The sequence below is a fragment of the Neolamprologus brichardi genome, chromosome 7, assembly GCF_056152115.1.
Source record: "Neolamprologus brichardi isolate AB-2024 chromosome 7, ASM5615211v1, whole genome shotgun sequence".
Taxonomy (NCBI): domain Eukaryota; kingdom Metazoa; phylum Chordata; class Actinopteri; order Cichliformes; family Cichlidae; genus Neolamprologus; species Neolamprologus brichardi.
The window spans coordinates 7,974,039-7,997,083 of record NC_142110.1 but is presented as its reverse complement, the minus strand read 5'-3'; the positions used below and the strand labels follow the sequence as shown (position 1 = coordinate 7,997,083).

General features: G+C 40.1%; 2 protein-coding genes across 2 annotated transcripts; both read left to right on the top strand.

Annotated features, from left to right (window-relative positions):
* Positions 1–766: 766 nt before the first annotated feature.
* ube2na (ubiquitin-conjugating enzyme E2Na) lies at positions 767–7,528 on the top strand. Its single transcript, XM_006789537.3, has 4 exons — positions 767–884; positions 5,176–5,422; positions 5,620–5,760; positions 6,267–7,528. The coding sequence occupies exons 1-4, from the start codon at positions 855–857 to the stop codon at positions 6,311–6,313; spliced, it is 465 nt and encodes a 154-aa protein (XP_006789600.1). The 5' UTR covers positions 767–854; the 3' UTR covers positions 6,314–7,528.
* Positions 7,529–10,287: 2,759 nt separating this feature from the next.
* Positions 10,288–22,579, top strand: nudt4a (nudix (nucleoside diphosphate linked moiety X)-type motif 4a). Its single transcript, XM_006789538.3, has 5 exons — positions 10,288–10,681; positions 14,195–14,305; positions 16,190–16,234; positions 16,490–16,577; positions 21,972–22,579. The coding sequence occupies exons 1-5, from the start codon at positions 10,583–10,585 to the stop codon at positions 22,196–22,198; spliced, it is 570 nt and encodes a 189-aa protein (XP_006789601.1). The 5' UTR covers positions 10,288–10,582; the 3' UTR covers positions 22,199–22,579.
* Positions 22,580–23,045: the final 466 nt, after the last annotated feature.

Sequence of the window (23,045 nt, the reverse complement as noted above, 5' to 3'; positions counted from 1 at the left end):
TTTAAATTGGTTGGTTTTCTTGAATGGACACAGCTTTTAAATGCAGCCCACAAATTTTTAAGTAGGATTAAGTTTGGGGCTTTGGGATGGCCATTTGAGAAGTTTAATGTTAGTATGTGTTATCCATTCCAAAACCGCTTTTGATGTGCACTTCAGATCACTGTCAAGAATCACTGAAGAATTTGAAGTTAATCCCCCCCTTTTTATTATTACATCTATTTTGTGCAATGTACCAGAACTAATGACAGCGGAACAGTCTTAGGAAATGGTGCTACCACCACCATGCTAGATAGTTAGTACAGTCTCCTTCAGCTTAAAGGCATTACCTTGTGTCATTGTGGCCAAACAGCTAATTGTTTATTTTGTCTGAACATAAAACTTTTCTCTGGAATCCATTTGGCTTGTCCATATGCAGATATTGGTCAAGCTCAATTTTGGATGCATAAATATATATCACTATAAATATCACTCATGTCACATAAATCTCATGAATCTGTTTTTTCTTAGTTGAAAAAAAAATTCAACTTGCCTGTAACTGTTCACTGCTTCTTCTTTTCATGTTATGCTATTGAAAATTAAACGTACAGGCCAGTTCATGTTACCCATATTTATCGTTTTTCATTAAGGCTTACCTTAAGAAGACGTTACCTTTACTTGGAATAATATTTTTTAACCATTCGAGAAACATGTTTGCATCGTGAGTGTGTTAGACAAGCAGCTGCTGTGTAAGTCACGTTCACGTCCCTCCATTCACTATCACCGTGACGCAGAGAACCCGGAAGACGTGTGTTTGCTGTCAATGCCAACGACAGAAAGAAGGCACTGAGAGCTAAAAAGCCCGCATTTAAGACAAGATGGCAGGACTGCCCCGCAGGATCATTAAGGTAAAAAGAAAAAAAATCACGCCTCAAACAACAGCATGCCTTTTGTAATAACGGCAAAAACGCCACAATCACAGCCACAAACTCCTAAACGCTCTGGTGGTGCGCCCGGCGAGCAGTTTTGTGTGCTAACATTAGCATCTCGCTGGCTAACGGGTTGTTTGTTAAAGTAACTTCCGCTTCGTTTCTGCACCCACATACGCCGAGACACGGCGGGTTAAAAATACACCACCGTGCTGTAACGATGGCGGATAAAAGTCCTTACCTTTTCTAAATATACTTGTCTAAATATATTTTTCTGGTGTTCTCAAGTTGCTTGTAGTGCTGTCAGAAAGGCTGGCTAGCTAAAAATGCTAACGCCGGCTAGTTGTTTAGCATTGCTTGTATTTTAATAAAGCCCACTGCAAGCCTCGTGCCTTTACTGTATACTGCAATAACTTAAAATCACACACCCGTTTTATTTTTTTTCGTTATTTATTTTTATTTTTGGCAACCATTGAGAGTTAAAGGTTAGTAAGGTAATTAAAACGTGTTTTAAAAACTGCACAAAAAATTGGATGAATGAAATCGCTCCCACTGTGGTTACTTCAACAAGGCCGATGACTTTCTGTTAATGATAACATTATGACTTGCTAATTTACTTAACGAGCTTAATGATTTGTAAAACTGTTGTTAAGTTGACATATTTAAGGCCTTTAGAGTTTCCTTTTCTGTACGCCAGGCCAAATCAAAAATCCACACCTGCGTTACACTCAACCTGACAATTTTTTTTTTGGGCGAGGGGGGTCCATGTTTTTAGAACGAGTATGACTGCTGGTTGTATTTGTTATGTTACGTTTAGGGTCACAGTTCAGTGATTAAAATACATTTTCACTCGTTTGCCTTCTTAGCAGGGTAATGTGTTATTTTCCCATTTTTCTGTGTTTTCCTGAGTGTGCATTTTCTCAACCAAGCTTTCCAAATGTAGTTGATTCCTCACTTTTGTTTCCTTCTAGATCTGTTGTTGCAGACACAAGCTTTTTATTAGCACACACATCAATAAAAAGGGGACCTTTTGTGGTTGACTATCCACGTTCGTTACCTTATTATACAGAAATGTGTGCAAAAATAATTTGAGTGAATGTTAAAACAAATACAGTACAATTGATTTGGTGGGTTCCAGCCTTCATCTATGCAGGAAAAACCTTTGTTTAAAAACACGTGTAGTGTCCAGGTGTGTGAGGAAGCAGGCCACAGCCCAGACTTGGTGGGAAAAGGTGGAAGGGCTGGGAACAGTACTTGATGGGACGAGACCTTGAGCCCTGAGAGCGTGTGACTGGGACTGGGAGCCCCTCTACTGTCTGTGTTTTCACTGCATGGTTTTGTCTGTGGGTTATCTGAAACATTTCAGGAATCTCACTCCCAGTTGCATGGAGGAAACGAGTGTCAAAAATGAGTGTGGTGGTTGTTGGAACATTTATTCAATTATATTTTGAATACTGTAAAGTTTGTTTTGTTGGAGTCAGTTGTGCATTTCAAACAGCAAAAGAAGAGACTATCATTTTTAAAACTGAGAAAACAACGAAACAGTTTTGTTCAACTTATTCAACAGTAAATACTTGAGTCCTGTGAAAACCAAGTTCATCCTTACTGCTTCATTGGGAATCAAGAACAAAGATAGCAGCCAGGTGCTGCTAATCAAATGCACATGATTAATTGATTGGCAGGTTTTGCCACTTTGGGGCATTTAGGCACAATCTCCCAGGAGTGGGCATCCCAGCAAATTTCCCTCAAGCTCGGATTGTGCAATGCTCAAAGAAACTGCAAAAAACCCCAAGAGCTAAATCTCCAACTCTGCAGGCAGCTGTTGGAATTTTAAAGTTCTTTACAACACAGTTAGAAAGAGATTGAACTAGTATGTGTTGTTTGAAAGTGTTTCCAGGAGAAAGTCTCCTCCTAAAAAGAAACAGGCAGCGCCACTTAGGTTTGCAAAGTTGCATGTAAGCCAAACCTTTAAAGATAAATCATGATAACTTAAGGAAATATGTATTTATTATATCACGATATCTCAAGGAAATTGAGATGTATTTTGTGTTGAGCTTGCTAACCAGCTGCTTAAAAACCTGCCTTTGTATTATGCAATCAGATCGCAAATTTGCATTTGCGCTTCCTGTCATATTGAGTGCTTCAGCAGTGTTTGGTTGTGTCATTTAAGTAGGGGTCACACATCACCAGCCGCTGGTATCTTATCTTTTGTAGCCTGTTTACATCTTTTGTAGGAACAGTTTTCTTGCACATTTTGCAGAGTACTTTGTTAGGAGCTGTTAAATTGCCCCCCCCCCCCCCCCCCCCTTTTTTTTTTTTTTTGGACTAAGACACATCATATCAGCACAAACACCTCATGCCAAATGTCAAGCACAGTGGTAGTAGGGTGATGATTTTACCTTGTTTTGAAGCCACAGGACTTGGGTACCTTGCTGTCATTGAGTGGACCATGCATTCCTCTGTATATCAATGTATTCTAGAGTCAAATATGAGGCCATCTGTCCAAAAGTAAAAGCTTGGTGAAAATTAGGTCATGCAACAGGACAATGATCACAGCAGCAAATCTACAGCAGAATGTTTGAGAAAAAAAACATAAAGTCAAATTCCAGACCTTAGCCTGACTGAAAAGCTGTGGTGGGATTTTAAGAGCGCTGTGGACAAGTGAAAGTCTGGAAACCCCAATGAACTGAAGCAATGTCTTAAAGAAGAGTGGGCCAGAATTCCTCCAAAATAATGTGAGAGACTGATGAATGAAGTCATACAGAAAAGAACGTTAAATTACGTTAAGTAATAGCTAAAGGGTCCCCCTCCAAAAAGTTGATTCTTTTCATCTGGACGTAGTGTTTTGTGGGAGAAACGTTTCGTCACTCATCCAAGTGACTTCTTCAGTCTCAGCTGACTGCAGGTTCCCCCAATCTTATAAACAGTACATTTGCATAATGACTGAAACCAGCCCACTGAAGGAACAATGGGCTGGGAGGTCAGTTGCTTAATCTTAATTATGCAAATTCTCATGACCATTGATCAACAACCACCAACCAAAACCCACTAATCAAATTCCACTGATCAATGGCCATGTGCCAACCAAGGAAAACCCATTGTAAACTGTGCGTTTCATTGTCACAAGAATTTGTTTTCACTTGGTGAAGCAGAAAATACGTGAATGCTTTGATACTTATTCCTAACCTGTGGCCAAGTTTGTTTTACACTGCTGTAAATAGATCCGAGATTAGAAATTATGCAGGACTTGATTGGTCAGTTTTATATGGAAGAAAAATGAAATAATGTGCCAGACAACATCTTTTATGCAAGTATTCATAGACTAAAGCAGTCTGACCTAACACAGAAAGTTGAACACCACTGGTGTGATAGTCATTATCTCTGATGGAGATTTAGGCTCTCTGATGTTTAAGGACCCTGATTGTGATCACCATGAAACGCTTTAACTCAAGTGCATAAAACACACAGCGCCCATTATTGCACTGTTTCTCACATGGTTGGGTTTTTTGTGAAGATCTTTGGAAAGATTTCATGCTTTGGGGAATTATTTTTAAGGATATCTGTTGCCTTCAACCTTCTTCTGGATGTGTTTAGAAACTGCAGGGCTGCGTATGGTGCAACTCTGCACCCACAGTGGATAACAGGAGAGGACAGGGGGATTTATTTCCCACTGCAACAATTAAACACATCCTGATTTATGATCTATGAATATCAGCAAAACTTTTTAAAAATTACTATTTTTTTTGCTAATTAGATGCATTTATTGGTGTAGCTCTACGAGATATCATCGGAAATGCCGTTAATGACCCAGAATCAATATATCAGCTGATATGAAAAGATAAATTATTAGTGTCACTTATTCTTAAGAATATTAAAATATATATTACTATTATTGACTTCCAGTGATGTATTTTATAAACTACTTTGCACCTGTATATGAAGACTGCACATTGCCTTTATTCAGCTACAAATGCTGCAGACTGTAGAAGCATAATAAATGGACTTCCAGTCACTCTACTGGCCAGACCATGTAAGGAATGTGTAACGTCTTATTTTATGTTATATTTAGGTTTTTAAAAAATTTCCTGTTGACACAAATCTGGAACCATATTATCTGAAACCATCATACCTGTGATTGCCCGGTATTATCAGATGTCTCTAATACAACATTCAAAAGCCGTTCCCCAAAACAACCTGATTTATGGACTTGGTATTCTAATTTATCTAATTCTTTCTCCTTCCTTTGTTTCCGCTTTCTTTATTTTTCCAGGAAACTCAGCGCTTGCTTGCAGAGCCTGTCCCAGGCATCAAGGCAGAGCCAGATGAAGCCAACGCCCGCTACTTTCACGTGGTCATCGCTGGACCTCAGGACTCACCTTTCGAAGGAGGCACATTTAGACTTGAACTCTTTTTACCAGAGGAATATCCCATGGCAGCTCCTAAAGTACGTTTCATGACCAAAATTTATCATCCAAACGTTGACAAGTTGGGAAGAATATGTCTTGACATTTTGAAAGGTAAGCCAGTATTGTAGCTTAAAAAATCTATGAGAATATTAATCATGTCTTTCACCATCATATCAGAGACAAAGAATATATTGTCTCTTATTAAAAGTCTCTTCCTAAACAGGATCATTGGTCACTTTTCATGTGTTTTGCCCGTATGTATTTTTATTTGACTACACTTGTCTTCATTTTATGTTTTTTTTTAATAGATAAATGGTCACCAGCTCTGCAGATTCGTACAGTGCTGCTCTCAATCCAGGCTTTACTAAGTGCACCCAACCCTGACGATCCCCTAGCAAATGATGTTGCAGAGAAGTGGAAGACCAGTGAAGCTGAAGCCATAGAAACCGGTGAGAGCCATGATCTGGCGTGGTGTAAAGACAAGATTTACCACATTATTCATGATGTTAGCCAGTTTGATGCTCCTACGTTGTTATGATAATCTTGGTCCACAATCAACATTGCAACTAACCAGTGATGAAGAAGTTAGCAAATGCTTTTAAAAACTATCACAGGAAAACCACCATGACTAACCAAATTTAGGTAACAGCAATCCTGAAATGCTTACCATTCGTTATCAAAGAGAGTTTTATATAAACTGTGACCCTTTTTTTCTTTCCCCCTCCCCACATTGCAATGTTATGACATCACAACAATGTGATTGGGCAGTTGTGATGTTGATCCTTGACTAAAATTATGGCATGATGATGATAATGCAGGAGCATTACCCATAGTCATGCCACTTCATCTCTGTATATAAACAAGTCACTTATATTACACACAATTAATATGGAATATTTTTCTTTTAAGTTATGGTTTCCTTTAAAATTGATGTATTTTTTATTTTACTTTGCAGCCAAGACATGGACCAGGCTTTATGCTGGAAACAAAAATGAAGTGTAAAGCAGCCTCTTGGAGACAGAAGTGGAAGCAAATTGTATGAACACAACTCATGTGCTGCCAAGACCACCTCCTGCTTTATTTGCATTTAAAGGACACCATCTTTTAGTGTATATACATGTCAGATTTTCTTATATGTATACACACTAAATGTACACACACAAAATATATATATACTGCTGACATTTGGTGATTTAAATGCACACTAGAAATTACGAGCTGTCTTTGTCCTGACTCACTACTATTCAAATGCATGGGCAGAGGTTTTAGATCTACTCATCTAGCTTTCTTTGTCCACTGAGGGGAAAAGGTGTCTTGCATCACACGTTTTTTGTTTTGTTTTTTTCGGGGGGGGGGGGCACAATTTTGGAGCAGGAGAATAAGCTGAGTTAGAGACTGGCTTAGATGTGGATAACATGATATGCTTTTTATGTTTCTTTTAACTTTGTTTTATCGTGTTGCTGTTCATTAAAAGCAGCTAACTCTACTAGCCCACTGTTTTTGTAGGCGCTCGCCTGGAGAAGGTTTAGTCCTGTGTAGGTTTGCCCAGTAGGACGCATAAACAATCATCGCTGTGCTGCTTCTTCGAGTCAATCTGGATTTGTTAAATATAAACTGAGATGACTGAGAACCAAACTGAGCCTGCCACTGTCACATTAACTTTTCCAGCCACTCTCAGTGTGGACTTGGATGTACAGTACTTTTGTGGATGAGAGTGTGTGTGGTGGGTTCAGTGGACATTGTGGACCTTTCTTTAGTTTTAGCACATACAGTATGTGTTGTTACCATATCTTGTCTTTTACATGTGAATCTTTTCTTGCTATTAGCATACTAACTACTCTTGCTTTTCGGCCCCTTACGTCATCAGTTTAATTCTGCAAAACTGTGGTTTACCTGCTCTCACTGGCATTTATTTTAAAAAGCAGTGCGGTTACATTTGAACAGTCAGTTGATGAAAGCAGGAACTGGGGTGTTGTGATTGGTGTGTGAGAAGAGATGCTGCATTGTGGAGGAGATCACACTCCAAAAGTACAATGACGGCTTTGACTCTTGGCTGTTGTGACTGGGCTTTGGCTGTAAAGTCTGTATTCATTTCACTTTGTGTAAATTCATTCTTTGTTAATCTGAAGGTGAAATGTTTTCCTGCTCTCAGAATGATATGAAACAGTCCAACTACAAACTTTTATGTTCTGTAAATAAATTCTGTTGATTAATAAATACCTGACTGTGATTCTTAATAGGACGTGTGGTACATTGTGTACAAGTTGGTTTGTAATTTGTACACACACAGTTACGGACATTTCACCGTTCAAGGGGGACGGGGGTGGAGTCTAACCCTATATATCTATCATAAGGCGAAATGCCATTACAGGGCAAACAGGGAGAGACAGATTATAGACCCAACTTCCTCTTTACATTTTAGGAAAATGGGAAAACAATGCAGTGAGCAATGTACTGACTAACACAAAGACAGTGACTGCTTTATATATCTGCAAAATGCAGCCTTTCATTATCTTTAGCGGCATGTTGCGTACTGCTTAGGTCAACAAAAACAATCCAGGGTGTTTTTGTACTTCTTCCAATCTGTAATAAAAGGACTGGAAGCATAATAACACTTTGGGATGTTAAGTATTTATACGACGAAAAAAGCAACTGGAATCCAAATGAAATGAAAAACTGCAAACTTAAGAGCGTGTTTTATCAGCCACCACTTTTTTGTTTTTTTGAGCTGGTATTAGATATTTGTCACTAGAATGGCATTCATACTTACCAGATAATACTTAGTATTGGAACTGCTTTCAATGCATGACGGCAATCTTTTTTTTTCAGTACTCTACAGTACTGGGCAAATGTCTTGGGCCTTCTCTCATTTCTTTTTAGTTTGCTAGGAAAGTGGGAAATGTATTGAATAATGCAAACGTACATGTAAATACAGTACATAAGGCAAAAACTGAGTTTGTACAATTCTAAAAAGCTCGACTGAATATTTGATCTGACCACCTTTATTCTTCAACACAGCCTGAACTCTCTCAGGAACCTTTCTTGTATTTTCTTTAAGTAGTCTTCAGGAATAGTTCTCCAGGCTTCTTAAAGGACACGCAGAGCTTTTCTTTGGATGCTGGCTGTTTTTTGTTCTTGTCTCTTAAGATGATTCCACACTACTTAATGTTGAAGTCTGGCAAGCCAAACCACGACTGAAGATGGTCAATGTAGGTTTTTTTTGTCATGTATGCTTTTAATGTATTGGCAGTATTTTTTGGATCATTGTCATGGCAAAAATGAAGCTGCTGCCAATCATGGCAGATCTTTCCAGATGGTATTGCATGGATAAAAATCTGCATTCACGATTCCATCATTTTGACAAGATCCTGAACACCACTAAACTGAAATGGAGCCCCAAACCATGACAACCTCTGTCGGGTTTTGCAGAAAGCTGTAAGCACTGTTGTACCTTTCTCATCACCACCTCTGAACACACTGAAGACAGTTTGAACCCAAAATTTCACATTAGGATTCATCCCTCCGTTAAACCTGTTGCCACTGATTTACGGTCCTGTGTAATTTGGGATGCCTCAGCCTTTTCTTTCTCTTCCTTAAGAAAGATTTGTTGACAGCCACCTTTCCACTAAGACCATTTCAGTGAACATTAATGGATCAACGAAAAGTCAAATTGGATCTGTCCAGTTCTATTTCAGGTCTTTGCTGGATTTTTTTCTAAATCTTAAAATGCTTGAATAATGATCGCTTAGTGTTATGTGGCTCAAGAAATAAAAACATTCTTCTGAAAGTGGCCAGGTACAAGAACTGGACTGAAAAGGAGTTACATAGCAGTAATGTCCAAAGAAAATCAGAAAAAACTGTATGCTCAGCTTGCAGTTGTGGGAAAATATATTGCACAAAAAGATCTTAAAATGCATTAATATTGATTTTTAAAACCATGCAGAAACCCTGCTACTCAAGTTCACTACAAGAAGATCTTAATATTAACATTTATTTGCTAGTTTAGTCCACACAAAATCAAATTCATGATGTTCTTATAGCTGTGACTGGCATTATTCCGAATTCCAGTCAGGGTTAAAAGCAGTAATTTCAAACTACAGAAAATCATGGTGCCTAAAATCTTCAGTGATTGACACTTGCCACATGGATGTGGCTTGGATATCTGTCTTGCCGGTTGTTTCCTCTGACCTGGAAAACTTCAGCTGGCACACTGTACTCCTGATATTTTAATACCTGTGTTTGCAAAACATGGTTCAGTTCTTAACTTTTCACAAACCCTTTTAATCCTTGTGTGAGTCAGTGCAACTTTGGATGTATGTTAGGCTCATTCATAATAATCAAGACTATTTGTTTAGCTTAAGCGCTTTCAAACAGAAACGGCTGCCAGTTATCATTGGTTCTGATTTGGACAGTCACTAATAATACAGACACGCCAACCTTTTTTTCTTTTTTTAAACACATTGCTTCCACAAGTGAATACAGGTAAATAAGGACTGCCTACTTCCACTAGAGGGCACCCCGAGCTTTGAAAGTTTTACGCAAGCCTGCATTTTTTAGTTTTGTTCGTTTATTCCTGAAGCCACATGGCTCAAAGGGAAAATTTGACTATCTCAAGAATCAAGACGCAACAGGTAAGCGTTTTACTCACGTGCTCGTGCAATAAATAAATAAATCAGAATGAATAAAATCATCTGTGTGCCATTTCGCCTTTAAAAAATAATTTACCTTTTCTGTGTTATTTGTGACATGAAATGTTTAGATCCTTCTGTTTTCCGCATTAAAAATGAGTCAGTGCACTTATTATCGTGGGCATTAACACGCTCTTCAAGTCCATCCTGGCTGGATTTGGAGATTTTTAACAGCAACTCCAACTCGCAGCTCCGTCACCTTTTCTCTTCCATAAAGGAGACTCGTTTCTGTTCGGTCTGTGCGTCGCAGTGATAAACACGGATGTAAGGTGGGGACTGACGGGCTTGTTGCTGCGCAGCTCTCAGGTCAGCTGGTCACAGCTCAGCCACCACAGCGTGATGTGAGCCAGTCTGCGTGTTGACAGCGGCACTAAAGCGGCAGAGCAGGTACGGCACAACACCAGATGCAGCCTGACGCGCGCTCGGAGCGCAGGAATGAATGGACCAGCTGTATGGTTTGTCTGGAAGTGTCTGAAGAAGCCAAGCTGCGATATTGTTGGATATTACTGAAAGCACTTTAATCAGCGACTGGTTGAAGCCCGATTTCCCAACACTTACCTGCCTCCGGAAAAAAGGCGTCTATATGATGAAGTTTAAGCCCAACCAGACCAGGACGTACGACGTCGAAGGGTTCAAGAGGAGAGCGGCGTGTCTGTGTTTTAAAAACGAAACAGAGGACGAGGTAAGCTGTGAAGTTAAACCATTTGTAGGAGGAGAGGGCTTTTATTAACACGCTCTATTTTTGACACAGTCCCAAATTAACCGCTGTGCCTGACAGTACAGCAGCCTGCTTTATCGCGCGTCTGGCTGACTTTCAGTGTGTGCGGAGCGCGTTCACGTGGCTCGTCTTTAATTGAGGTGCTGGGCAGAGGTGAAGGTTGGAGGGGGGCAAATATTTGACCTGTTACAGGGTGTGTGGCTGCAGCTGGCACTCAACAGGAGACCATCGTTTTTCACGTTCTTGCCAAGGAGGACATCCAGATTACTCATAAAACCATCCCCTTATCTCTAACGCAGAGCAGTCTCTGCATATATTTCACGGCTATGGGCCTATAAACACCTCCTGTCATAAATAAAGTAGTTCAGAGTTTGTTTTCCAAAACATCAACTGATGCGGTTTTACTAAATCTACTTTTGCTGAGATACCTGCTACTCCTCAGGCCAGTTGGTTCTACTTTTGGATTCAAATGATGACGCAACCATAAAGCAAATGTTCTCAGCCATTTTACTCACGTGAAAGAAATGTTTGTCTTTAAATTAGAGAGCTGAATATGAGGTTTTAACTTGTTACATGTAATCAGTCGCCTATCATTTTGTCATTCGTGGAAATGTGTAAGTATACAGCACATGTACGTAGGTTCTGATGTATCTCATATAACAAGCACAGACATTGACTGAAACACAAATTATTATTCAGTGATGCGCCAGTTTGGATAAGAAACTTTTAAGTTTGTTAATATTACCGTTGTTTTGTGCTGGGTCTAAATGTGTCTGCCTAGTGACGCAGACTAACTCTGGGCCACATGTGATAGGATGAGTAGGGGGCTGAGTGGCTGTTACAGTGTGCTAAACTCCAAGTGACCCATCAGTTGCAATTTATAGAAACAAGGTACAGCCACTTGCTATTCCCTGACAGATTTCCTTTCCTGCTCCTTGTGCCTGGGCCCCTACCAGGGGCGCCTCCAGAATTTTTTCATAGGGGTAGCCGTATGGAGGTCATTAAAAATATTTCCAGTTTTATTTTGCCGTTTTCAAATATAGGTTACTTGAAAAATATGGCTGGCAAAGAGAGAAAGAAAATAATTATATGCCTCGTTAGTTTCCTGCTTTTATAGTTGAGATCACTGAAAATGGGTACATATAAAAACCAAACAAGAGTTGGAAATCCATAATAATCTGTTTTAAGTGACTGACTTAAAGCCCCAACCATCGCTGAGCAGAAGCAGCTTATCACTCTCACTTTTAAATTGAAATTTGTATATACATTTTTATTGGATAGAGGTACAGTGGAGAGAAAAGGGGAGATGCACCAGTTATCTGTCCGGGGACATACCCTCCCCACACACACACACACTCAGTGGCACCTGATGTATGGTTTCACAACATATTGATGCGTTATATATTTATTCATTTATTTATTTTCAAATGTCCACAGCTATGTAACCACACATTTCTGTGGAAAAGTCTTGATCCGTAACTGATTTCCTTATATTATATTCCACAAAGCCTGCCTTGTCTTGAGAAAACGTTCTCCAGGCTTTCTGAAGGTCTGTCAAAGTTTTTATTTTGACCGGTTGCATCTGGTATCGATTATTATAATTGTATCCACACAGACTTCCCTCTAAAGTTCAGCTGGTCCAAAATACTGCTCCTCTTGTCATTACCTGAACCCTTTCCACAGAACATATCACTCCTGTCTTTCAACAGTTTCACTGGTTTCCCTTTAAATCACATTCATTTTAAGTTTCTGCTTCCTACTTGAAAAGGTGCCTATAGATAAAATGTATTCTTCTTCTTATTTGCTGATAAATTGTTATTTTTAGACACCAATGTACGTATTTTACAAGCAGTGAATCCTTAATTAAGGCATTTACTGAGACAAAGGTTGCCTTTAAATTTAGCTTCTTTTGAAAGGCATTAACACATCGTTCAGCCCGTAGAGTTTGGCCGGACTGGGATCAGACTGTAAAGATGTCGGGGTTCTGCCCACTCCAAACGCTTCCTCACTTTTCCCCGATCGTGTTTGGTGCCTGTCGGGGTCATTAACCTCCTCTCCTAAGCTCTTTGTTTTGATACAGAGAGGTAACTGCTGATCTGGTGGTTTTAGGAAAGCCTGTTGTCTGTGTGCGAGTAGCTGTGTCTGTACAAGTGCCTACGTGCTTCACATGCCGTTTGTGTGAAATTGCGCATGCATGTGTACGTTGTGTGGATTTGTGTCACTGAGGCAACTTGCGGTGTTTCTACAGTCCCCTGGACCCTGCGCGGATTAGTTTAAGATGAGATGTGTCACTTGGAATACAAAACCAGCTAAAATAATTGGCCTTCCTGTTTGTAGCTTAATGTGAGTAGCCATAGAAAGCAGAAGGATGTGGAGTAAACACATACATTTGATTTTAACTAAGATTTTGGCAATGCCATGGCTAAATAAATTGGCTCACTGAGCAGAGTAAATGCGTAGAGAGATGTGTCTGCTGTGGAAGAGTATGAACTCGGACATTGAAGTGACTTTTACCCTAATAACTTAGTATTTTATTCACTCATAGATATGGACAGAGTTGCATTGTTAAAAATAAATCACATGGTTTCTAGAGAGTTTGTAAATAAAGGAGCAGAGTGAGAAAGTGTTACTCATATACACTGGGTATATATCACCCATATATATTGGGCGATAAATGACATTAAGCATTTATTGCCCAAAGAGATCAGCTTTGATGGTATGAAAGTTGCTTACATTTTGGAGTGTGAGCAGAAAGATCTTACCAGTGGGGAAGCCTCTGCTGTGATAGCCGTGTTTAATGCGGAAAGGGTTCATTCGACTGGCGTTTTTAACACACGTGTGTTAGCCGTGACTGGAGAGTGAGTTGGTTGCCGAGTGTTAAGGTTTCAGAAGGCAGTCCCACATGGACTCAATGTGGGTCAGTGATGCCGGATTGGGTTTAAGGTCAAGTAACTTCGTCATCAAAACACCAAACTGCATTGGCTGGACGGCAGTTAAAAATAGTGTGCAGCTTTAGGATATTTCTTTGGGTTAGAACGTTGATTTGTACTTCTTCAAACGCAGTGGGATTAAATATAACACTTGATGTTGGTACTACTCAAAACGCTAAAGCAGGTCGTACTGTAAATAGACTCCAGATTATGAATTATCTTTCATTAAAACCACTGACAACTAAAAACAGGCCGATACATGAATCATTACATTGGTTGTTCTCATTCGTCTATTTAAATTATGTGCCAAAGAGTGTGACACGCAGAGCAGCATCATCCGCACAGCGCTCATGTTGCATTAAGTAAATGAAGTGAATGACCGGAATGATATGCGAGATGTTCGATATGCGTCTGCTGAATGACGAGCAGTTCGTTTGGCCACCGTGTCCGTGCTGACGGACGCTGAACTCGGGCATGCTGTTGCTGTGCTTTTTGCACCCCAACCTCAGTAGCAGAGGCCTGACGGAGGGCTCTCTCTCCTTGGCAGGTGCTGTTGGTGAGCAGCAGTCGCCATCCAGACCAGTGGATCGTGCCAGGAGGGGGAATGGAGCCCGATGAGGAGCCCTGTGGAGCTGCTGTCAGGGAGGTGTATGAAGAGGTGAATTGATTGTTCATTAATTAAACCCATATTGTTTGCATGCATTGTTGGTTAAAGCCTAGGATCTATACAGTACTGCGCAAAGTGATGAACGACACCCCATTTCTTTATATTTTGCAATGAAAATAGGAAACAGGTGCAGTGAGTTATTGAAACGTACGTGGGAATATGTGTTTTTGTTGAAGGACATTTAAAGCTCATCTGGGATGTTGACTGCCGTTTATACCGTTCTCTGTCAAGATGATCTTACACTGCTTTAATAATGTTGAAGTCCGGGCTCTGAGGGGGTAAATCCATGACTGATGGTATTTCATTGTTTGTTTTCATATCCAGGTATGATTTTACTGCACTGGCAGTGTGTTTGGGTTCATTTTCATGTCATCTATTACATGGTGAATCTACCATGTTAAACAGATTGCCACTAACTGCTGTAGATACATTTTTTAGGTGTAAACCTGTCCAGTTTTCTCTATTTATTAGTGTAAAAATGCTGTTTTGTATTTTTCAAGCTGTGCTATCATTTTTCATAAACTAAAGAACAAATGGTTTTGTTTTTGGGAAAGGACACGAAGTGGCTAAAGATACAATTAAAAATGCGATCTTTGCTAAGTTACCTGCTATTTGCCTTTTCTATGCTTGAATTATTCACAGGTTTGCCTTAACAAACCAAAAACTTTCATATGAAAATTATGAGGTACAAGAAGCTGACTTAAAATGAGTGAAAAAGCAACTAATGTCCAAACAAACAAACAAAAAAATCCTTTGAATAAAGCCTGGAGAACTATTGGTCAAAACCACTTTTATTACTTGGGAATCAAAATGTAAAGAAATGAGAGGTGGCTCCAGACTTTTGCATAATCACCTCTCACGGAGACAGTGTTATTTTTCATGCAGAGCACTATATAAAAAGCAGCATTCTGAAGTTTCCTTGAGATTAGTAACCATTTTATTGGAAGTGACACAAAGTTACCATAGTGTTAAAAAAAATAATAAGGATAGGGAATTTTATCAGTTGTCAGCTGATAATGTTTATTGGTTTTCCAAGGAATTATCTCATTATTTAAGTGGAAGATAAAAAAAAAAAATCATGACATTTCATGACTTTGAATACTGGGGGCCTAATTTCCATCTCAGTATCATATATTCTGATTGCAATGTACGCATCATGGGCTCAAAGGACAGACACATTAAACTGAAAGTGAAATCAGTAAATCTTTGTCAGAGGTGTCATTGCTGTTCACAGTACAAGTCGCTCGTGTGCCAAAAATCCAGAACAGAAGTAGAAATATGTGGCAAGGATGCATGGATAGCCAGCTTATCATGCTGTGGTTTAAGAAAAGAGGCTGCTGGTGGCCCGCCAGATTGTTCACAGCAAAGTGAGCTGTGAGCTTCTGACATGGATAGCAGTGTGCTGACAGCTTTGAAGTATGGCAGTGACATTTGGAAAGGGGTTCCAGTTGCCCACATCCTGCGCCTCACGGAGCTGACGCAGATCAGGATAAAGGCGATTCAAAGCCTCATGAGCCTCATATGTTAATTTTTATTTGTGCATAAATTTGTAAAGCCTTGTAGGCCGTTGTGTGCATTTTAGTGTGCTTTTTTTTTAAAGAAGTCTGGAAGGCATTACAGCAATGACCGGGATGTCTGTTATGGTTTGATACTGTAAATGATAGCTGTGTCCTAACTGTGTACTATACTTGAGCTAAGCCCCCTGTCTCGTGTTTCTGTCATTCAGACTATGTTTATGTCTACCTGGGATCATATATGACGCGAATCCAAGTGATCTCGCTGCACAGTGTGTTGAAAGGACAGTTTCATCTGAATATTTTAGATTATGACTTGTGGACAATCACTTTTAATAATGACTCTGATTTATGTGTGCAGGCTGGTGTAAAGGGAAAGCTCGGCAGACTGCTTGGGATATTCGAGGTATGTTATGAAAAATTGTAATTTGTAATCATGTCGCGATACATAGTGCTGTATAAAATCATCCTACTGCCGCACCTAGCGTTTTTGTATGTCTGTGGTCAGACAATCAACTTGTTTAGTTCATGGAGTTTCTATAAAAGAAATGGTACGGCTAATCACAGTTTTTGCCTTTTTTAATGAAGGCTTTGCACGCACTGCGTTGGTGGTTTGTCAGAAAAACATAAATTCATTTTCTCTTCATGTAAACCTTTGCAGCACAATCAAGACAGAAAGCACAGGACTTATGTCTACACCCTCGTGGTGACGGAGATGCTGGAAGACTGGGAAGACTCTGTGAACATTGGTATGCTTCTGTTTCCCTCTTTGTCTTATTATAGTATCTTATTCTAGCAGCCAAGGGTCACAAAACTAAGTTACAAGGGGAAAAGAGTGAAAAATATTCCTGTGGTAACAAGATTTTTGAGGGGTTTTTTTGTGTTTTCCTTTTTACGGGCATCCCTCATATGCATGTTTTTTGAGATCTTGTGATTTATTCAAAAAAACAAAAGTAAGCAAAAGGTTTTAGCAACTTTTTGCATTACATGTTCTGTTTCAGGGTTGAGTTTCGGGGCTTTCAGTCTCTTAGTTCAAGATCTTGGCTTAGGATCATACATTGGCAAGGTTTTTTTTTTTTTTTTTTACCGGAATCACTTGCTCTCATTAAACATGCCTCAACTAAGTGCTTAGGTTACAAATTTTGATTCGCATAAATGTGAAAGGGATTATAAACTCATATATAGCATTAGTCTTCAGATAATCTACTGCCTTTTAAGGTGGAACACATAAGATGACTCCATAAGCAGAATGAAGAGGAACAAAACACAACGAGGAATGTGTAACAGCTCCACTGATTCATTTGATCTAAATCAGGGATGGCAAACTCATTTTACACCGAGGGCCACATACAGCTTTGATCTTGAATGGGGCGGAAGACTGAAACCCCCACTTCCAATCCACTTAAGGAAGTTTAACTACACATTAAATCCCTCAGATGTCTTAATACTAAAAAAGAAGTGCAATTTCAAAAGTTTGTCATTTAGAAAGAACTGAGATGAAGAAATGTTTCTGTTACTGTGGACCCATTGTAAAAAAAACAAACAAAAAACCAGAAATTTCTATTGTAGATAAAAACAGGAACTTTTCGATTAATTATCTTTTACTTTGGTGTAATATGAATGGCATGGGAGCAGGTCTTTTTCAGTAGGAAATAAAGTAAAACTTATTAAAAAGCAGATAATAGTCCACAGTTTAAGCCATCCTTCACATTTTCCAAAACCATCAAGTGGGCTGGATTGAAATCCTTACCCGGCCGATTCTGGCTCGCGGGCATTAGGTTTGACACCCCTGATCTAAAATTCTTAACAGAACAATTGGACAATTGAACATGTCTGCCCATGTGTCTGTTTTATGGAAAACATGAATAACAGATTCATGAACTGAGTAGCAGTTTCCCAGATTATGTCTTTCACAATGGCTGTATTGTCTTTTTGCCTCGTCCTCCATCCTGTGTTGGCTGACTGTCAAAATAAAATGACATGCAACTGTGCTCATAACTTTCCGTAGGGCAGTTCAACACTTGATTTAGCTGTAAATTCTATTTTTATTTTTTCACAAATTCAGCCTGAATTGTAAATAAACTGGTTTAAATTGATTTATATTAGCATACCTGTTCAACTGCTCATTAATGCTCATCTAATCAACCAATCAGATGGCAGCAACCAAGTGCATTTAGGCACGTGGGCATGGTCAGGATGACCTGCTGAAGTTCTAACCGAGCATCAGAATGGGGAGCTAACGTGATTCTTTCTTTCTTTCTTTCTTTCTTTCTTTTTTAAAGTCATTTGAATGTATTGTGGTTGTTGGTGTCAGGTGGATCTGAGTATTTCAGCTGATCTGCTGGGATTGTTCCACACAACCATCTCTAGACTTTACAGCTAAAAAGTGGCGCTCAGCCAGTCAGCTAAGAACAGAAAAGGCTACAATTCACTCAGGTTCACCAAAAGTAGACAACATGAGATTGGAAAAACATCTGGTCTGATGAGTCTTAATTTCTGCGGGCAGCAGGGTCAAAATTTGACATGAACGCCATGAAAGCACTGATCCATTCTACCTTGTGTCAGCAGTTCAGGCTGCTGCTGGTGGTGTAAATGTGTGGGGAGATATTTCCTCATCACGTTTACCCCTCGATACCAACTGAGTGTCGTTTGAATCAATGCCACAAAGGGTTTAGGCAGTTCTGAGGACAAAGGGGGTCCAGCCTGGTACTAGCCTGGTGTGACTGATTAAGTTGCTGGTGGGTGTATGTTGTGATTACATGTAGGTCAGACATTAAGTATGCTCGAATGGAGATCTCTATTATAGCAAGTGGTTTGTTACACGTCGCCAAAATCTATGTTGACTTTAAGTTAACATAGAATCTTTTTCTAAACTGTAACGCATATAAGGTGGATGTACATGTTTAGATATGTTTTCACTGTCTGATATTTTAAAGGGAATACTTTTCCCGGGATTGAGTAACTTGTAAACTATTTCTAACTGGACTGGAAAATGTGGTTGTGGCCATTTACTCCCTTCACCCACAGAAGTAAGAGTTCAGCCTGTTCATAAGGGGGAGGAGTGTTTGCCGTGCCCAGCTGTTTTCCAGTTATCATCACTCACCACAGCAGCCCCCCTTACTTGTCCTCTTTTGCCCTACACAAAGGTTGCGACTGAACAGAAAGGGTATACTACTACAGGTTGAATTGACTCCCTCGCCTCCTTAAATGCTGGTAGTGATGGCACTCTTCAGGGTGCCAACATGAAGTGAAGGCATCCTCCTCCTCATTATCACACCAGGCTCCAGTTATCACAGAGCATGGCAAGTTCCTTTAGCAAAGTGCTGGAATTGAATGGGAGGAGATGAGTTTGAATAAAGTATAAATAACTTCCAGCTGTCGCTTTGCTGGACAGATCATTTTTATGGAAGATACTTTTTTTAGGGTTTAGGGCTGTCTGAAGTATGCCCATGTCCACACCGACACCCACTGGTGCCATGACATGCACAGTTTATTTTTGTGTGTGGTGAATAAAATGATCCTTTAGTCATCCTTTCATTCAGCAGTCTCACTCAGCGCTTATTCAGGCTCTCTGTGACAAATTATACAATGTTTGCTTAATGGTGGCGTGCCCTTTGGAGCATGTTAAATACAATTAACACACAGTGTGGTTTGCTTTGTGGATATTAGTATCCAGCATTTGTTCAAGAAGTCTTTGCTAAGTTTAAAAATAGCATTATATTTCTATGTTTGCACCTATGGACTGGGTCCAGTCGGAGTCTCCTCCATTTTCAATCTCACGCATGACCCTAATCATCTAAACACTGAGTCTTTGCAGTACGCACACTCCTTTCCTTAATCTTTGCCACAGCTAGTTCCTCCTAACTCTGCCTTGTTTGTATTTTGGATACTTTGCCCTTTCCTGTTTTCTGCCTTGTGCCTTTTTTGGATTTGTTTGTTACGCTTATTTCCTGTGTACGACCCATAGTGCTCAAATCAAGAGCTTCATTATGGGCCTTTTATCTTTTTTTTTCTTTCTGATTTGCGCCTCATCTTCTCCACTGTGCAAGTTATTTTCACTGTATTGCCCTAAGAAATGTTTTAGTTGCTTAAATGCATTTGAAGGACACGGAAGAGAGGAGGTTTGTCTGAGGAGCAATTATCTAGGATTCACCGCTGTATCATTGTGTATCTTTCTCTGAAGAGTTTTTACCTGCTACCAGTTAAACATCTGGGGTATTGATCTGATCAGTTAAGTAAATGGATTCTTCAAAGCGCTCTATACAACATGCCACATTCACCCATACACATCCATTCTCACAAGCACTTTCTCTATACTTAGTGCTTTCTAACTACATTCACACACATTCATGCTCCGATGGATGCATCTGAGAGCAACTTGAGGTTAGTATCTTGCCCAAGGATACTTGGCATGCAGAGTTGGAGGATCCAGGGATTGAACCACCAACTTTCCGATCAGTAGGTGCTCTACCTCCTGAGCTACAGCCACTCTGCTGCTGTGGTGTTATTGAAATTAATAACTAGAGGTAAACTAGAGGGGCAACAATGAGACAACTAACAAAACAGGAATGATCCCCATTCTTTCCCTCCATTGGCTAGGGTCAGTATCACTACCGGCAGCATGCGGTGATGCCTGGACTCGGACTCTACAGAGGTTTCCCATGTAGTCCAAATCTCCTAGAGGGAGATCCCATCAGCAGGACCAGTATCTGTTCCTTTATGAACAGGACGGAGCTTTACCTGACTTCCAGCAGGTGACTGGTGTAAATACCTTTGACCAAACAATCAGAAACAGACTTCAACATTGTCTAGTGGACCCTGCGCTCACTGCCTGCCATTGTGGAGCCCAACTGGCATTTACCATAAAACACCAGAATTGACTGGTCCACCAGTGAGCATGTGTGACAGATTTTAAGAGGTCTGCAGAAGCTGTGGAGAGCGTTATGCTGCCTGTAACATTGTTTAACATGATGGATTTAGTGGTGGGTTAGTGAAAGTGTGGAGAGGCTTATCCATGGAGGGACACACAGAGCTCTATGGGGTAGGCAACAGCACCCTGACCATTAGATATCGGGATTATATTCATTGTCAGACCCAATGCTGGTGCAGCGGGTCAGGGTTCCTCATGGTGCAATAGTAAGAGTATGCAGGCAGTTCCTGGTGGACGAAGGAACTGATACACGTTACTGGGCCCCATGCTTGTCTGACCTAAATCCACTCGAACACTTCTGGGACATCATGTTTCGGTCCATCCGATGCTGCCAGGTTGCATCTCAGACTGTGCAGGAGCTCAGTGATGTGCTGGTCCAACTTGTGAGAAGATCCCCCAGGACACCATCTGTTGTGCACACATTGTCAGGCATGCATACAAGCATGTGGGGGCCATACAAATTACGAGTTCTATTTTGAGTTGCTGCAGTGACATTTCGGGAAAATAGACTAGCATGCTGTAGAATCTCTTCACTTTGATGTGGGGGTGTCTTGAATTGAGCCCTCTGTACGTTGATAATTTTTCATTTCCATCAAACGATATGGCATGCTTTCGTTCCTAACACATTACCCAGTCCATATCAGTATAGATGTGCGGCATGATTGTTTTTCTCTGATGTGTTTTCAGAGTGTTCTTTAATATTTTTCAAAAGTATATAGCTCACCAAGATCATAACATGATATCAACTGCCTTAAAATGACAGTTGTGAAACAAAGATGTGTCATTTTGCTAACAGCCTGTTGCCTCATCTCTCTCCTCATCTTTCTTCCTCTCCTTCTGTGATCACATTTCTGGTGGGAGGGACCAAGATGCAAGGAGATGAGGAAAGGAATCGAGGATGTGCCAACTGAGAAATGAGCAGAAGGGATGGACGAGCTTATGGTTTCCTGTGACCTAATATCTGAAATGTTGCAATCATATGCTGAGAAATGTTTTGTTTCTTGTTCCTTGTTTAGATGACCTTAATCTAGACCTTATTGTGATCTTTTAAGAATATTTATCAATATCATATTAGCAGTTATGCATCTATCAGGATGGACGTGTTACGGACTTAAAACAATTTCCCACACATTGTATTGAAGTGTCATTAAGCACAACACTGATTGTGTGAGCCACATGCAAACAATTCAACTTTACTTGAATCTCTTCACAGGAAGGAAAAGGAAGTGGTTCAAGGTCGATGAAGCCATAAGGGTGCTGCAGAACCACAAGCCTGTCCATGCAGAGTACCTACACAGACTTAAGGGCACCTGTAATCCCACCTGCACTCCCATGTGTGGCCCGGCTAACGGCAATGGCCTGAGCTCCCACATGACAGATGATGACGCACCCCACTATGTTGTTTGCTCCACACACTGCTCAGACCTAGTCAGCAGATAGGAGCCATAATGGCAGAGAGCAGGTCTTCTAAGAGGAAATTAATTTTCAGCTGAACTTCTTGAGACTGATTTGAAGTGACACTGAAAATGTTTTTCAAATGTATTTAAGACTTTTTTTTAATGTATTATTATTATTTTTTAATTCCTGTAAAGCATTTCCTTTTCAACTTTAGGCAGACTGCAGTGCACTGATTATGCAATATAAAGGCCTGTTTAGTCTTAGATGTTGTATATTTGACTGGCGGCACACACTGTGTGCTGGTGATTTCCTGGAGGCGGTATGGGGAAGTGTTGGCTCCTGGAGGAAGCCTTATTCCCACAGTGACTCAGTGCCAAACAATCTGCAAGATGTTTGAAAAAGAGTAGCTGCAAGTCTATGGATGGACTTCGGAAGTCTGCAGCAAGTGTGGACAGCATTGTTATTACTTCCTCAGCGCACACAGTATCATCTCTAAGCACTAGTGACACTGAACAAGCCTTAAATCTCGTGTGTATATATTTGAATGCTGTCAATGTGAGTGAAAACTGAGTAAATTAGAGAAAAACCTCTATATAGTGAACTGAATCAAACATGAAATGGCACATATCCTCAGAAAAACTATAATCTAGTGCATTATAGCAAATGTTTTATATAGTGTATCTGCAGAGATGCCTTAGAAGAGTCTGACAAATGCTGCACAAAGTCTCCCATTAAGTGCCTTCATAAACACAAAGTAAATGAACAGAACAAATCAAACCTTATACACGCTGTCAAAACAACCCAGTTTTTGGAAGCTGGGCTCCATAGGACATTAAGAAAAATGTGGGTTTGTTTTTACGATGGAGGGTGCACAGTGACTGAATTTATG